The 18,529-nt window shown below is 38.7% G+C and overlaps 1 protein-coding gene across 4 annotated transcripts in view; it reads left to right on the top strand.

The window, feature by feature from the left end:
• Positions 1-18,529, top strand: part of LOC149191613 (pentatricopeptide (PPR) repeat-containing protein) — a 343,363-nt gene that overhangs the window by 303,494 nt on the left and 21,340 nt on the right. The window contains exon 11 of one of the 4 annotated variants that reach the window (XM_089404361.1): positions 1,077-1,425. The exons of the other annotated variants lie outside the window; for them this stretch is intronic. Within the exon in view, the coding sequence (XP_089260487.1) occupies positions 1,077-1,125 (49 nt within the window). The 3' untranslated portion in view covers positions 1,126-1,425. Of the gene's footprint in view, positions 1-1,076; positions 1,426-18,529 lie in introns of those variants that run through there. 4 annotated transcript variants of the gene reach the window in all.

Here is an 18,529-nt window from a genome sequence, read left to right as displayed (position 1 = left end):
GAATGTATATATGGAATGAAAGCAATTTTTAAAGCATAAAAAAAAAGCGTTGCACATTGCAATTTGCAACTTAAAGTATTTGCTAGTGTCAAAAGAGGCAGTTTATTATAATGCTACGAAACTACTTTTTATGGCGATGATCCCTGAGAATGGCGATGATTACAAATTGAAAATTCATTAGCGCTGTACTCAGATCTGTTATGTGGTAAAGCTACAATTCATTATCCTCCCTCGCTTACTGCTGACAGAGGAGATGATGAGCGCCTTCCAACTTCCTTGCAAACTAATATTCCGCTTTGCATACTTAGCTCCATCATCCACTCATGATATGACATGACCTCACCTCTCCTATCTATCCATGTGGATAATAATAATAATGGGTAATGGACAGTCACTGATATTGAATTGGATGCCTATTATTATTTAAAAAGTACAGAAAATTCCCCGCAACCATCTTTAGTGTCTTTCAAATTGAATGTGTTCCTTAAAATAATATATATTTATATTGTAACAACTATTTTTTGTATTCACTATAATGAAAATAAAAAATAAAAAAAATGTTTACGAGATTAAAAATAGTTTATGGGACCATCAATTCCCTGTTTTTCGTCTTTTGCAATTCAATCTTTTTCTTATTCAAATTGATGATGCGCTGGCCCAACCTTCCAACAATCCCCTCGCTGAAAAGACAATGCCAAGAAACGGATGATAATATATTCCCATGACTTTCTCCGATGTCTTTAAATGCATCACATTTGAAAATGAAATGTTTTTCGATTCCACTGCCCTAAATGTGCAAAATGTATACACCAATTATTTCCAAACTTCTTTAGGCTTTTTCCACTATGCTATTTCACACTAAAATTGATGCGAGTTGATTCTTAATAAACATTTGTAGAAACACATCTGGAATTTATCCTCTGTTGTCAGACTTTTAATTGCTTTTCTTTTCTCTGCGCCGCGCAATACATTGCAGAGAAACCTTCTTTGTTAAGTATGGCTGTGCTATATATATAGAAAGAAAGAAGCGAGTCTTTGTACGACATTAAAATGTTTAATTTATTATGTATTATAAGGGCTCGGCATAAGGAAAAGAATTGTAAGTTGACATGCGTGCTTGATTAAAAGAGTTGGCATATCATCCATGGACTGCAGTCTCAAGTCGCTGAATGGACAAACTTATGAACTAATGGTAAGCTCCTTCACTAAGTTGTTATATCATCCATGGACTCCATAATCCCTTGACTCACAGAATGGACGAACATATGAAGTCGTGGCAGAATCTTCCACTCCTCTTCCATGGAAAAGAATCATACACCACCTAGTAACGTTAGAGGTGTCTCGTGTGCAGAGGGTTTTAGCTATTATGAATCACCTATTTTTTAATTTCTTTTAAGCAACATATAGATGGGGGCCAAAAATAACGTCATTCTCACATCAGTCTTGGTTTCTCCAAAGATATTTTTCAAATAAGCGCTTTAGAAATTTAATACGCGTGGATCACTGCCCACAAAAATTAGACTTAAATATTTGTTATATCGTAGTTATTGTTATATTGTCTTATTAATGTTCTAATAGAATTTAGATAGAATATAGATATAATAACAAGTTTTATCATTTTAATCCTATATGCATAAACATTGTGTTGCACGAAATTTTTACATATGTCTAGAGAATTTTTTTGTCACATCCAAATTTCATTGTCTGAAACATCTCAAAAAGAAAGTTATAGCAAAAATGTCAAGTTGACCTATTTGAAGTATATTTCATGAACATTAAGGAACATTAAATTCCTAATATTTCCAAATTTATAGCAAAAGAAGGTCTTAACTTTCTATCACAAGTACCTTGAGGTCTCTTCTTTGTCTCTTCTAGATTTCAGATTCCGACACATCATAGAAGGTAAGATATATTGGAAATATTAAGCTAACATGTTTGAAGAAGATTTCAGGGGCATTCAAGAAGCCTAACTTATTTTTGGTTTCCACCTTTAGTCTCCAAGAATCACCCCAAAGATTATTCATCAACTCCTCTTACAACCACAGATCTCTTCTTATTTGGATTGTGTTCAAATGAACTTATATGCCCTTTATTTATAATGTTTGTACGTTCACTTATGAGGTTGACTTGTAAAACTGGTAGGGTTAGCGTGCTTGTACTTTGGTTGAGACAATTTGACGAAATTTTCATATTTCCTCATTCCTACGGAGCTAGTGAGAGTGCCATATACCTTAGGAAATGTCTCAAAATAAGCGTTCCAACCATATATCCTATGCTCCTGTTTGAGCTAAGTAATTGGAGTAAAAATGTTTTCAAAGATAAGGTATCTAAATGGGGCATCAAAAATCCAAAAACAATATTTCTAACAATCTTAATTTTTCGATCTTTATCTTGGACATAAGTAGTCTCTCTGTCTTTGACATCAATAACAACAATATTTCCAACATCAAGAGCAATTTTGATGCCCCATTTGGATACCCTATCAAGAGCAAAACTACAGAAAAGGAAATGTTGCATGTAGGGACGAATAGACATAGCTTTGATAGGGGGAGTCTAGCTACAGAAAAAGGAGAAGTAAGCAATTAGAGTAAGTAATTATTTTGTGTTAACATCTTGGGGGGCAAATTGTAACTAGGAGTAAAAACAACTCTTTGGTAAGCACCCCACCTTACCCTCGGTGAAGTGTTTACTCTAATAACCCAACTTCCCTAGTACAAGACGTTTCCGGTGATATAAAATTTTACCCAATTTGGACTTCTGGATTACAAATTATGCTCCTTCAAATTTTTGTTAATTTTTTAATGTACCATTCTCTCTATATCTCTCGCCAGGTGGCACATTACTACTCCACACCACCTACACCTATGCTTTGATGCCACGCCCTCGTATTACCCTGCCACTGCATAAACATGGGCATTGATCCAATATAACATATATATTAGCTTATTCTTATATATATAGACACATAGGTGGTCGTCCCCCTCTTGTGCTTATATAGTCATCATATAGTCAACATAGTCTTGCCATCTGACGTCTCGTGATAAGTGACGAGATCGACAATAATTAGTCTTTTGCGCTACCTGCTCCATGCTCGTGGATTCACACGACATTCCAGGTCATGATCTGATGACCCTTCGTCCTTCCATCCATCTGACGGTAGGTGAGACCTCGAACCTCATCCATTGATGTCGTAAGGGAAGAACCCTCGCTGAAATGTCGATCGTCAATTGCCCTCATTTCATCCAAGGAGGGAAGAACTAATCTTTCTTGGGAAAAATAATCCCAAATTATTTTGGAAGGAGCTCCAATCGAAAAAGATACAAACTGGAAATAGTATTACAACTTCTAAATGGTTTGACTATGCAACACAATTTAATGAGTAGGATCCCAAGGTTGGCCCTCCCCCTTTGGTCAACACTGACACTGAACTATTCATGGTGCAATAGGTGGAGATGGGTATCAAGAAGTTGAGTGTTGGAAAAGCAAAAGACTTAGCTGAACTCCAAACAAAATATTTAAAGTGGGGCTCAAAGATCCTTGCACCTCACATTACAAAAATTTTCAACAACATTGTACAACAGAGGCTTCCCACAGATTGGAAAACTAGTTTGGCATTACCTCTTTTCAAGAGTGGTGACGTCAATAATCCCTCCAATTATAGGACCATCATGATAAACCCTTTGTTTGTAAAGCTATTTGGAAGCATGCTAGAAAATAAAATTAGCAAGTGGGCAGAAGAAAGAGATAAGGGTGCTAAAGGGCAAGTAGTTTTTAGACCTAAACATTCCATAGTTGATCGTTGCATAACTTTAAGGCTTATCATTGAAAAAGTTTGGGAGAAAAAGGAAGAAGTCTTTTGTTGCTTTGTTGATTTTAGAAAAGTGTTTGACTCGGTTCTTAGGGATAAGCTTTGGCACAGAATGGAAGAACTTGGGGTTTCTGAACATTTGGGAGCAACTGTGCATAGGCTATATGAAGAGATGAAAGTCAAAATTAGAACTTCAGCAGGCACTTCTGAAAGTTTTAGAAGTGATATCAGGGTCAAGCAAGGTTGCCCACTGTCTCCTACCCTTTTTGGCTTATATATTGACAAGCTTGAGGAGTGGTTAAATTCGCAGGGGGGTGATGATATCTATTTGGGCAAGTTTGTTATAAGGCTTCTTTTGTATGAAGATAACCTTATTCTTATTGCTAAATCGGCTCTTGGTTTGTAAGAGCATTTACCATCCCTTGAGCATTTTTGTAGAAGTGTGGGGATGCAAGTCAATATTAGCAAAACGAAAGTAGTGGTTTTCTTTAAGAAAAGAAAACATAATCAACATAAGTTCTACTTTAAAAGCAACATTCTAGAAGAAGTTGCGGATTACAAATACCTCAAAATTGACTTCAACAAAAATCTATGTTGGGATGGTTGTAGAAATAAAAGAACTTTGGGGGGTTGGAAAGCATTTTATGCTTTTCAAAATAGGTGTGCAGAGGCAGAGTTATGGGTCTGGAAAATCACTCAAACCCTTTTAAGGCTTCTAGTGGTTGCAATGATTCTCTATGGTTGTGAACTATGGGCCAACAATACATCCAACATACAGTGGAGACAAATTGAGAAAATTCAAAAGCATTTGATTACAAACAAATTCAAGATTAAAAGTGCAGTTTGTTATGCTATCTTGTTAAGTGACACAGGGGTTGCTCCTATTGAAGCAATTGCTATGGTGCGAGTCATAAGGTATTTTAAAAAAAATGAGCAAATGGAAGAGAGTAGATGGCCTATGGTTGTCTTTAATCATAGATTGTGCAAAAAAAAAAAAAAAAAAAAACTTGGATGCAACAAAATAACAAATGGTTTAGTAAATGGGTATTTGCTTGAACGCATGTCCCATAAACAACAAAGAGATAAAAGCTTTTGTTATGGAAAAGTTCCACAAGCATGCTTGGGATAATGAGCTAGGAAGAAAGAAAAAGTACTATATTGAAGTGTTTAATCCCACTCATAGTCATCAACCAAAAGCATACATAGAGGCCAATATCTCTTGGAGAGCCAAAATTCTTATTGCTCAGTTAAAGACTAATTCTCATCAACTCCGTTGTGAAGTAGGGCACTAGAAAAGGCCAAAAGAAGTGTGGGAGGAAAGAGTATGCACTTTTCCTTCTTCTGGAAAAGTGGAAACAGAAAAACATTTCATTTTAGAATGCAAGGCCTTCAAAGACAACAAGGAAAGTTATGCAGATATGCTAGGAGCTAGCTCTTGGGGTAATCTATTTAGCGAGGGGTTTGTCGAGAAGCTGGGAGCATTTATTGTGAAGCTTCACAGAAAAAGGGTTGAATACATCAAGCAGATGAAGAAACAATTTGTCCCATAGGCTATTTTTAGCCTCATGGACGTTAAAATAGTTTCTTCTTCCTTTTCCATCGATCCTGATCGTGGTGGGGCTTTCTCCCTCCCCTACTAACGTCACAAGGGAAAGTCCCTCGAGGTTTACATTTGTCAATTTCTCCGACGAATCCTCATCGTTCGTTGTGTTGACCCTCCACCCACGGTTATACACATGACTATATTGAGTAAAGGCATAGACGTTGGGGTCTAAAGCTTCCATTTGACACTGCAAGTTTCCAACATTGATTCTCGGTGGGAACTACATCTCGAGAAACCTCTCGACCTCAGGGAACGTCTTCCTTAGGAAGAACTCTTTCTCTGAAATAACCCATCTTGGTGAGAACTCTTCTCAGATGAAAATCCTTTCTCGCCGAAAACTATGACTCGACGGAAATCTGTTCTTGGCCAATACAATCTCGGAGGCTTGTAGAAGGTAGCGCTGCGAGAAACTTACGAGATCCAAGATTCTGAGATCTCAAGATCTCAGTCACAAAGAAACAATTATATGAGCTTGGAGCTATCTCTCTTGAGATTTTAACAGGACTCAGTCAACCCATCCAACCTCTATACATATGCATTTAGTAAGTTATCAGTTAGCTCACTGTAAGGAGTGTATCATACCCAAGTTCCATTATAATTAGTTGTGTTTAAAAAGCTAAGACCCTACATTTATTTCAGGTCCAACAATATCATACCACTATCAAAAAATTCATGCTACAACCCTCAAGGAGGTCTTTAAAGCGCAAACAATATCAACATAACAAAGCGATCATTAGATTATTACTTGCAACATTTTTTCCTTAGGAGGTTCTTACAACCGCAACCAATAACCCATTGCTTGATTCAATGCTTCGATAACCAATATTTATTAACTGCATAATTGTTTCCATCCAACCCTGTAAGAACCAATTTAATAGAAACATGAGTAGTCTCCATAATTGTGACCAGAAGCGAAGGTCAACAACAGTGAATATTAAGAAATAGGGCCTAGTATTAAACTTTCTTTCAAAGATATGTTTACTATGACATAAAGCAATTGCAAAGTTACCCATACAGGCTTTGTTATCAAACATAGCTAATGTAGCGATAGTCTCACCACTATAAATTGGGACTAGTGTGATGATTGAACTTCCTCTCAGGGCTCAAGTTATTATTGTAATTAACATGGTGTAGAGTCTAACAACCGTATCTAAGTAGAAAGAACAATGTACATTCCAAACCAACCTTCCTAGAATATGAAATATGCTAGGATTAACAAACCTAGATTCCATCATCACCATAGCACCAAGAAACATATAATGGAGTACTTATCCATGCAGAAACAATTATCATCATCTTCATAACATAGAGGCACATATCATGTGTAGAACCTAGGGTCGCGAGAACATGAATTCAAGTTATCATTGAGTATGAAACAATGTTTTCAAAGCACATAAAAACAAGGCCTTTTTAAGCTCAAGTAAATGAGAAGGTAGAAGCACAAACATGAAATCTTGGGAAAAACTTGGGAAAGAAACCATATAATGTAACCTGTCGAATAAGGCCAAAGAAGAAGAAATAAACCTTCGTTATTTTACGTAGAACATAGACAATGTTAAAAAGAGCTTACAATGATCAAAGTAAAATCATGTAACTGCAATATGAGAGGATTTCCATGTTGGTTATTGCTAGAATATAACCAATAAAACCACACATTGTTCTAGTACCTTTAAAATAGTGTCACCAACATAGCAGTTAGTCTTGTAGACAATAAAATCACAAACTGTGCCTCATACATCAATAACAAGGGGTCATATTAGTAAATGTAACATATATTCATTGTGTTTGCAGAACACAAGAGTTACTTATCTCAAATACTATTGGATAACTAAGTCTAGGACAATGACTCTCCACCCAACCATAGACAACTGTAGTCAAATTCTCACTTGCAATTGTCACCCTAGAGCCAAATTCCAAAGACCGAAGGGTCTTTTGCTCAGGGATCAAACTCAACTACTAGTTGAAGCAGGGATTCTAGAGGTCCTCCCACCTCCACCCACCAACCGATTTGCAGTCAACAAAATGCACAAGGAGTCTAGAGACCTATTGTCTCCACCCTTCAGATTTCAACATTGTGGTTCCACCCACTTGGGGATTCCAGAATCCATTGTAAAACCGAACTTCAGCAAGCATTAGGGAAGTTTTGAGGTCTAAAATGGGCCTCCAAAGGAAATTATAAAATAATAGTGGAAATAATAAAATAATACTAGATTACATCATCAAAGTTAAGGAGGAAAAAATAAAAAACTATTTTTTCAACTTATTTCCCTATGGGTTTACTCAAATCTCAAGTGGCAACACGCATTGGATGCAAAATTTGGTTCCTCATCCAAGGAGTACCCATGTTGCATATTTTTGATGGACCTTGCTACACGAAAAATGAGAAATAAATGAAAAAATGTGATTGCAATCAAATTTTTCATGTATTTCTCATTTTTTGTGTAGCAGTGTCCATAGAAAGTATGCAACATGGGTACTCCTTGGATAAGGAGTTAAATTTTGCATCCAGTGAGTACTACCACTCGAAATTTGAGTAAAACCTTAGGGAGATAAGTTGAAAATACGAATTGAAAAAATAGTTTTATTATTTTATTATTTTTTTACTTTTTTACTCCAAAAATGGTGAGGCATCCTCCATGGTTGACATCATCATCTTGATTCCTCTTGGTTTTTATAAATTTTATTTTCATTGTACAATTTTCTTATGAGGTCCATTTTAGACCTCAAAATTCCCCTAATGGAAGTCTCCATAAATCCTCCAGGAATTTTCCAGGAACAATTCCTCCACCCCAACCCTCGGAAACTCAGAGGAAACTCATCTCCTTCCATTGGCTATCAAGGAATTGAGAGGCAATTATCCCTCACCTAGAAGTGAGTTCCTTTTGACTTCTTGCCAACTGAAAGTTCACTTTCTCGGCTACTCTACGCTTTCCTTGGATTTTTTATTTCTCTTCTCTTTATCTTGTTGTTGTGTTCTTCTCTTTCTCTTTAGATCTTCCTTCCTCTACCTTCTTTGTTTTTTTCTCCTCCCCCTTGTTCAAATGGCCTCCTTCCTTTTTTTTCCAGCATTGTATCACTGTTCAAGTGAGTCCTCTCTTTGTTACACAATTCCCCAACTGCTTGAATACCCTTCAGACAATGACCTCTGTCTGCCACAGTCTTGCCAACCTTTCCAATGGTGCCACCTGTCTATCTATCCCCTAGATTCATTATGGTTGGTTAGCTTGTTGCAGTGGGTGGCTTATACATCTCATGAGTTGGCGGTCTACCCATTACTTCCCTTTAAATTATTGTCCTTTTCCTTTTATTTTTTTCCAACACAATGATGGCCTTCATCCTTCTCTTGCAACCCAATCAATTCAGAAAACATCGGGCCATTAAAACTCACCAACAAGCATTCAATGGTTGTCAAAACAACTCATATTTTTGTGCAGGAAGAAAAACTGTCAACATCCCAGGCAGTAACCTCCCTAGCCTCTAGAATATATGTCCCTTGACTTAGCCCATTTTGTCAACTATTTACAATGCATTTCACAATTGGAAAAATGATCGAGGTTGTCACATAAAGAGTCATGGCGAACAAGGGGAGCATTTGTAGTCACTAATAGAAGTTGCAAATAGAGGAAGGGTTGTAGACACTAAGAAAAGTTGCATACAAAAGAATATTTATTGATGAGGAGAAGCACAAGTTTAGGGGGAGCATCCCTTTGCCATTGATGTCAAAAGGGGAGAAGTTGTAGGCACAAGGAGAATTGCAGATAGAGGAATTTATGAAATATTATTATAGAATTGACTAGGGGTTGTCATCAATTACTAAGGGAGGGGGAAGGAGGGAACAGGGGGGTAGTTGTTGGAAATTTTGTTGTCATTGATGTCAAAGATAGGGGAGACTACTTATGTTCAAGATAAAGATTGGAAAATGAAGATTGTTGGAAATATTGCTTTTGGATTTTTGATGTTCCTTTTGGATACCCTATTTTTGAAGGAATTTTTACTCCAATTACCTAGATCAAATGAGAGCATAGGATGTATTGTTGGAAATATTATTTCAAGACCTTTCCAATGGTATATGACAGTCCCTCTAACTCCATAGGAGTGAGGAGGTATGAAAGATTTCATCAAGATGACCCAAGAAAAGTATAAGCGGGATGGCCCAACCAATTTTATAAATCGGCCCCATAAGTGAACGTAAAAATAGTGTTAAATTTGCAACTAGGGCCAAAATCCATGTGGGTCGGCTTATTTATGGCAATTGATATTTTTATTGGATCCCTCTCGTCGAGAGGTGTAGGATTGATCCAAAGATCATGCGATTCCGATAAGTATTTATGGAGATATGAATTTATTTTGTTTATGTAATTATTATTAAGCCGACCAGCACTTATGTAGGCTCTAGAAGCCCAACCGACGTGTCTATTCAACCTCTACATTTTTAGTATAAATAAAAGAGGGTTTGATGTCATTTAGATCACACATATTCTTCAAGTGATCTCCTCCTCTCCATGTCTTGGGTTATTGGTGAAGGAGAGACACTAAGAAGAATACGTTGGCCTTGGATGATACCCTAGCTGTTGTACGTTGTGGAGATGATGATCTAGCCGTAGTTCTGCTGTGCCACAGTTCAGACGTGCCTTAGCCGCAGTCAACATGAGAATCTGCTCCTGGAAGAGCAGCAGTCATAACACTAGTCATGAAGGACCATGAAGCCACGTTCATCTATGTAACATTCGCACAACTCTTATACACTGTCAACGGTGCCACAGTCATCAAATCGCAGTCAATAGAGGCTATAATGTTCTCGGATCTGTAAGCAGTTCCTGAAGGTCATGACACATACAATAGATACGTTGTTCAATGATACATTGATACGCTTTGCTGTTACGTTGTTCATTACGCTGGTTAATCTCTGGAAAATCCACATACAGGTATACGTCACAATGGAAGGACTATCTACGCAGTTCATATTTACGTAGGGCTGAACGCTGTGACACTATCTACGCAGTTTCATATATACACAGTCTTTACGCAGGGCTGAAAGATTAATACACAGTCTTTATGTAGTTCATATATACACAGTCTTTACGCAGGGCTGAAAGGTTAATACGCTGTTCATATACGTTGACACATATACGCTGTTCATACGTAGAGAACAGGGTCATGATAATGAAGCCGCAATGAGTAACAAAGCTGCTGTCAAGGTAAAGGAATCCGCAGTAGGGCATGGTGCTGTCATGGCACGCAGAAATCGCTGACACTCTCAATGTATGTGGATTTCGCAGCGTAGAAGGGTATGGTGCAGTCATGGCACGTGGCAAATTGTTGACACTCTCGATGTATGTAGATCCGGCAACATAGATCCAGGAATAGAGAATCTAGTCACATAGTTTCACGAAGACTTATACGATGCAGGTCATGGAGACATCAAAGCACTGTCATGGATATACAGAGTCATGGAAATATACATACGCTGTTGTACACAGTCATAGACATATGGTGTAGTAGACAGTCATATATATAATGGAACGCTGTCAACAGGGATTATATACTGTGTTCAGAAAGTGATATTGCTTAGATATATAAACTTCGGTGGCATAGAGATAAGAACGTTGTATGATCTGGGCACATATATATAATGCAGTCTTGGGCAGCAACATGATATATTGTAGATGGGCATTGCAACGAATACATGGAGCATGGGCAGCAGCATGATGGGCAGCACTATGAAATCATGTGCATGGGCAGTCCAATGATACATTAGCAGGGGCAACAACATGATAATGATGCACATTAGTCTGAGAAAGATCATGGACCTGGACAACAGCATGGGGCAATATGCAGTAGTGCAACTAGAGGACGAGATGCAACACGATGATAGGTATCAGTTGAATCAGAATGTCTTCAACTGATCTCGTCGTCATAGGAAATGATCTATGCTTAGATCTAGACAAGTCAAAGTGTTGACTTCTGTTGTAATTGTACTATCTCTCTCTCTCTTTCTCTGCTGAACTTTGAAGATAAAAGAAGATTTGATCAAAGGGTTTCCCCACACATTGTGGGGTTTGTCCCTGGCTCGCGCCACATCTTGTGTCCTCTTGTCTTGGCTTGTCTTCTGCGTTTTATATTTATGTTCTATCTGCAGTTTATCGTAATGCTGATGTGATTGCTAACTCTGAAAATTTAAATAAATTGCTCTAGCATAGAACATACCTAATCTTAACATGGTATCGGAGCTGAGTGAAGACAATGCCCAAGAAAGAGTGAAAGAGCAATCATCGAAGACAGTTGGGACAAGACAGAAGGATCAATGGGTTCCTCATAATTCACCTAGGGTGAAGTCAAAGCAAAGAATGTTATCAGAATGGTGCAGCGGAAGATTCTGATGGTCCATCTTAAGATCACTTCATTGGGAAGTTCGGATCTAAGGGTGGAAGGAAAGGCGGATGCCTTGTTGAAATAAGTTCGGTCGTTATGCGAAGGAGTGTCCGAATGGCAGAGACACATCTCTTGATGAAGATAGCAATCATTCCTGGGACATCTTCCATGATCAAAAGAATGACTGGTAATGCAGGTCATCAAGGAAATGATTGACTCTTCCATAAAAGCAAGGAACCCCAAAATCTCTTTTATGTACCTGATCGAACCTGATGTCCATCTCGGAAATGGAAGTCAAAGGTTACAGGGTGGCACTTATCGATGGAAATGTACGTAGATCTTTTAAAGATACTTTTGAGTTCAGGGTTGTATCAAGTTGCATGAAGTCCACTGGAGACCATGTCCATTGACTCAGCACCGAAGGTCTGTGACTCAAATGGTGACTAGGATGCCTGAATTCAAAAGAAGCATGAAGGTACATGTCTGAAATGTACCGAAGGAAAATATTATAAGGGGACCATTCCCCTCATGTAGCTGGTTCACAGGTTTGGAACAACTCGAGGAGTTTGAGAATCATGATCAAGGTATCTCATGTATACAGGTGGAAGAAAGCCCTCTATGGCTTGAAGAAAAACACCTCGGGCATAGTATGAGATGATTGATAGCTGTCCAATGCAGCTGAGATTCACTAGGAGTGAAATCGATCCAAACCATTACTCGAAGGTTGTGGATGATTAACCTCTCGTACTGGCACCTATGTCTGACAGGTGCAGACCCTCTCATTTATAGGAGACAGAGGGAGTTGGATTCTGAATGCGAGAAGATAAGCTGCAAGCTTGTGACTGCCTCGAGGACCTTAACTTTCAGAAGTTATATGGTAATGATGTCGGACCAGATTTGGGAAATGCCTTTGAGTTTCATAAACTCATTCACATTGATGTTCTTGGAGAACCTCCATTCGAACATATGTGTTGCAGTTAGCATGGTGAGCTCATATTTGGTTGAGCCTCACTGGATTGGTACCAAGAATCTTTTGAGATATCTTCAGGGGCACAATCTCTCATGGATTGAGATACACTGCCGAAAATATGAAACCACATGATTATTCGAATGATGAGTGGGCAGGCAGTGTGGAGGATCACTAGAGCACTTTTCAGTGTTGGTTCTCTTTGGATTCTGCTTCGATGCAGGAAGCAGAAGTCGGTCACTATAAGCACCGCCAAGACCGAATACATGGCTACGAGTATGATCTCGTATGAAGCTGCATGGTTGTGGAATTTCTTAGCTGTTTTCGATTATTGAGGAATCATGTATTCGATAATTGCTCCAGCGGACAGACATCAGATACTGCCTTATCTGGGATATGGAAAGTCGATGAGCAAGGAGGCTCCATCGCACTGAGATGATATACAGGTCGCTAAAGCCCCAGGGGAAAGATCAAATTTGTGATTTTCCCGAATGACTTGGAGTCATCACGAGACCTTTGTAAAAGGGTCCTGCATGTTGCATACATTGAGCTCTGGGGGGCTTGCAGAATCTACTGGAGCAACATACGACCACAGGGTGACTCACCCTCCCCTGGTGGTGCGCACTGGAACAAGATGATTCGCTCTCTTGTGGGACAAGATGATTCGCTCTCTTGTGGAACAAGATGATTTGCTCTCCTGTGTAGCAGGATTGATGTGTTCTCCATGGCGGCCTGGATTGATGTGTTCTCCATGGCGATTGTAGCACGATTGATGTGTTCTCCTGTGAGGACAGGATTGATTAAGTTCTCCTGTCGAGGCATCCTACCCATGCAGTCTGGGACTCATGGGAAGTACCTCTCATCTGATCAATGAGCAGGGAAATGAAGTTAGGGACCATAGTAGTACCGATGAACGCATCTTGTATCTACCGTACTCCCTACGCTAGGATGACCTCCATTGATCTGAGATGAATGATACTGGTCTGGGACCAGTGGTAGGAGTTGTACATACTATGACGCTGACTTCGAGTCGACTGAGACTGGTCTGGGACCAGTGGTACATACTCCGAGACTGACTTCATGTCAGTGCAGTACTGGTCTGGGACCAGTAAGAGTCGTACATACTATGACGCTGACTTCGGGTTGGTTGAGACTAGTCTGGGACTAGTGGTACGCACTCTGAGTCTGACTTCGGGTCAGTGGAGAATGGTATGAGACATTCTCTATCAATTCTTCTTCTTCATAAGTTCAGCAGAGCTAAGCAGAGCAGAGAGCAGAGCTAGCAGAGTAGAGCAGAGCTAGCAGAGTTGAGCAAAGTTGGGCAGAACAGTGCAGGGCACTAATGGCAGAGATAGTACAGTGAGACTTATGGATCAATGGATGGAGTTTTCCCTAGTTGAGAGGGAGTGTTATACTGGAAACTAGGGCCAAACTCCATGTGGGTCGGCTTATTTATGGCAGTTGATATTTTTATTGGATCCCTCTCGTCGAGAGGTGTAGGATTGGTCCAAAGATCATCCGATTCCGATAAGTATTTATGGAGATATGAATTTATTTTGTTTATGTAATTATTATCAAGCCGACCAGCACTTATGTAGGCTCTAGAAGCCCAACCGACGTGTCTATTCAACCTCTACATTTTTAGTATAAATAAGAGAGGGTTTGATGTCATTTAGATCACACATATTCTTCAAGTGATCTCCTCCTCTCCACGTCTTGGGTTATTGGTGAAGGAGAGACACTAAGAAGAATACGTTGGCCTTGGATGATACCCTAGCTGCTGTACGTTGTGGAGATGATGATCTAGCCGTAGTTCTGCTGTGCCACAGTTCAGACGTGCCTTAGCCGCAGTCAACATGAGAATCTGCTCCTGGAAGAGCAGCAGTCATAACACTAGTCATGAAGGACCATGAAGCCACGTTCATCTATGTAACATTCACACAACTCTTATACACTGTCAACGGTGCCACAGTCATCAAATCGCTGTCAATAGAGGCTATAATGTTCTCGAATCTGTAAGCAGTTCCTGAAGGTCATGACACATACAATAGATACGCTGTTCAATGATACATTGATACGCTTTGCTGTTACGTTGTTCATTACGCTGGTTAATCTCTGGAAAATCCACATACAGGTATATGTCACAATGGAAGGACTATCTACGCAGTTCATATTTACGCAGGGCTGAACGCTGTGACACTATCTACGCAATTTCATATATACACAGTCTTTACACAGGGCTGAAAGATTAATACACAGTCTTTATGCAGTTCATATATACACAGTCTTTACGCAGGGCTGAAAGGTTAATACGCTGTTCATATACGTTGACACATATACGCTGTTCATACGTAGAGCACATGGTCATGATAATGAAGCCGCAGTGAGTAACAAAGCTGCTGTCAAGGTAAAGGAATCCGCAGTAGGGCATGGTGCTGTCATGGCACGCAGAAATCACTGACACTCTCAATGTATGTGGATTTCGCAGCGTAGAAGGGTATGGTGCAGTCATGGCACGTAGCAAATTGTTGACACTCTCGATGTATGTAGATCCGGCAACATAGATCCAGGAATAGAGAATCTAGTCACATAGTTTCATGAAGACTTATACGATGCAGGTCATGGAGACATCAAAGCACTGTCATGGATATACAGAGTCATGGAAATATACATACGCTGTTGTACACAGTCATAGACATATGTTGTAGTAGACAGTCATATATATAATGGAACGTTGTCAACAGGGATTATATACTGTGTTCAGAAAGTGATATTGCTTAGATATATAAACTTCGGTGGCATAGAGATAAGAACGTTGTATGATCTGGGCACATATATATAATGCAGTCTTGGGCAGCAACATGATATATTGTAGATGGGCAGTGCAATGAATACATGGAGCATGGGCAGCAGCATGATGGGCAGCACTATGAAATCATGTGCATGGGCAGCCCAATGATACATTAGCAGGGGCAGCAGCATGATAATGATGCACATTAGTCTGAGAAAGATCATGGACCTGGATAGCAGCATGGGGCAATATGCAGTAGTGAAACTAGAGGACAAGATGCAGCACGATGATAGGTATCAGTTGAAGAAGAATGTCTTCAACTGATCTCGTCGTCATAGGAGATGATCTATGCTTAGATCTAGACAAGTCAAAGTGTTGACTTCTGTTGTAATTGTACTATCTCTCTCTCTCTTTCTCTGCTGAACTTTGAAGATAAAAGAAGATTTGATCAAAGGGTTTCCCCACACATTGTGGGGTTTGTCCCTGGCTCGCGCCACATCTTGTGTCCTCTTGTCTTGGCTTGTCTTCTGCGTTTTATATTTATGTTCTATCTGCAGTTTATCGTAATGCTGATGTGATTGCTAACTGTGAAAATTTAAATAAATTGCTCTAGCATAGAACATACCTAATCTTAACAAATAGTATAAGGGCATATGAGTTCATTTGAACATAATCCAAGCAAGAATATATTTGAGGTCACAAGAGGAGCTAAGGAATAACTTTTTGGGCGATTTTTAGAGTTCAAAGGTGGAAAAAAAATGTGATTTATGGGGTCAACGAAGCATCTGGAAATTTTTGCTATAGCTTTTCTTCTAGGATGTTTCAGAATGTGAAACTTGGAGGATACAAATATAAGGTCTTCATGTACCTATGGTTTAAATTCCGGACCTTGATTCACTATAATTTTAGAGATATGGTATAAGGATGTTAGGCTTCCTGAACGTTCCTAGAATATTCAAACAAGTCAGCTTGGCATTTTCGCTATAACTTTTTTTGTGATGTTTTAGATCATGAAACTTGACGGATATAGATAGAATACCGTTATGTACTTGTGGTTCAAATTATAGACCTTGTTTTTGTTTAATTTCGAGAGATATGGTATATGGAAGTTAGGTTGCTTGAATTCCCTTGAAATATTCTTTAAACAAGTTAGTTTGGTATTTTCGTTGTATCTTTCCTTTTGTGATGTTTCAAAATATGAAATTTGGTAGACAAAGAAGAGAACTCAACGTACTTGTGATAGAAATTTCAAACCTTATTTCACTATAATTTCAAATATATGTTATGTTCTTGAATGCTCATGAAACTTGATTCAAATAGGTTAGGTTGGCATTTTTGCATAACTTTCTTTTTGACATGTTTCAAACTGTGAAATTTGGATGAGATAGAGAAGAGATTTCTAGGTACCTCTGGTAGAAATTTTAGAATCAAATTTGCAAAATTGGATACTTGGCATGTTGTGAAAAATTGTTTGTAGGAAGTGTTGATTTGTAAGGTGTCTTCTATACATATAATTTCTTCTAATGGCTTTGATTCTGCCACACACTTATTTATTACTCATTAGTTCATCATTTAAACAATTATACATAAGACATCAATAATATATGTGACATTAGGATTATGAAGAGATAGCGACACAAAGAACAAAAGAGATTACCTTGAGAAAACCCACATGGGGGAAAGGTCCAACAATCCTTTCCTTATATAATGAATTCAAGAAGAGAGACATCAAAGTTAAGATGACTAACCAACATGGAAGACTAGCTCCACCTCTCACCAAGAAACCACATTAGCCCTCACAAAACTGTCTACAAAGCATCCTAGAATAACTCGATCAAGATCTGAAGATAGGTCTACTCCAAAGGGTATGAATTTGGCCTCTATCTTAGCCTCAAAATTTTGATCCTGATCACAGAAGAGTCACAAAATTTTTGGACATTGCTTCAGAGATATACCACAAACATCTGCATTGATCTCAGCCTTCTATTCATGCTTGAGAGAGGGGAGAAAGAATGTTTCTTATGCTTATGAATAGAAAGAATGTTTCTTATGCTTATGAATTCATCCTCATTGACTCCTTGAATACCTTCGTAGATGGCAAAGATATATTACGTGAGTGAGAGACCTGAAGTGAATTGAGGAGGATGAGTCGCATATATTTATAGCCTTGCTTGAGGGTCGAATGGGTGTCATATGGGGTTGATCCGACTTTAGCAAGAGGAGGGTCAACTCAGTTTTCTTGTGGAGGGAAAATCAAACTTTCAAAATTCAAATTTTATTTTTCCAAAAGACATGAAGAACATGCCTTTATAATTTTTTTTTTTCCAAGAATGAAAATGAAGAACATGATTGACAAATAATAATTTTACCAAATACATCAATGATAAAAATATACATTATGAAGGCCGACCATAGTTACAAAATTCAACGCTCCCTCTTAAATAGGGAGATATTCATAATGACTGGCAAGATGTTCTTAAGTTGACAATTCTATAAGGATCATCAAGATTAAGATAAGCATCATTATCAATATTATAATCACCTTCATCAACCATATTGCCATAACCCAGTGAGTAACACTGACGTTTGGCACATATGCATCATATGGTATCCACCAAGAGGCCTCAAGAAAACAACTCACTCTAGATAAAGATCAGAGCATGATACCAAAACAAGCTCACTCTAGAAAGAGATTAGAGCACGATGCCAAAACAAGATCACTTTAGAAAGAGATTAGAGCACGATGTTGGGACGCTCCTACTCATTCTAGAAAGAGATCTGAGTTGCCTCTAGGACTATTCTCCAACCAAGGTCTAATTGACATAGGGAGAATATCCTTTGTTGAACCATTCTTCAAACCAAAGGCAAAGTGGCACAAGAAGAATGTCAATCTGTCGAACCATTCTTCAACCAAAGTCTATGTACTTGACACAGGGATAACCTCCCTAATCAGGTCAAAGTACATGACACAGGAAGAATGTCAGTCCA

The sequence above is a fragment of the Pinus tabuliformis genome, chromosome 2_2 (genome assembly GCF_031772625.1).
Source record: "Pinus tabuliformis cultivar Carrire ecotype Pingquan chromosome 2_2, CPIR1, whole genome shotgun sequence".
NCBI lineage: Eukaryota > Viridiplantae > Streptophyta > Pinopsida > Pinales > Pinaceae > Pinus > Pinus tabuliformis.
This window is presented reverse-complemented; position numbering and strand designations above follow the sequence as displayed.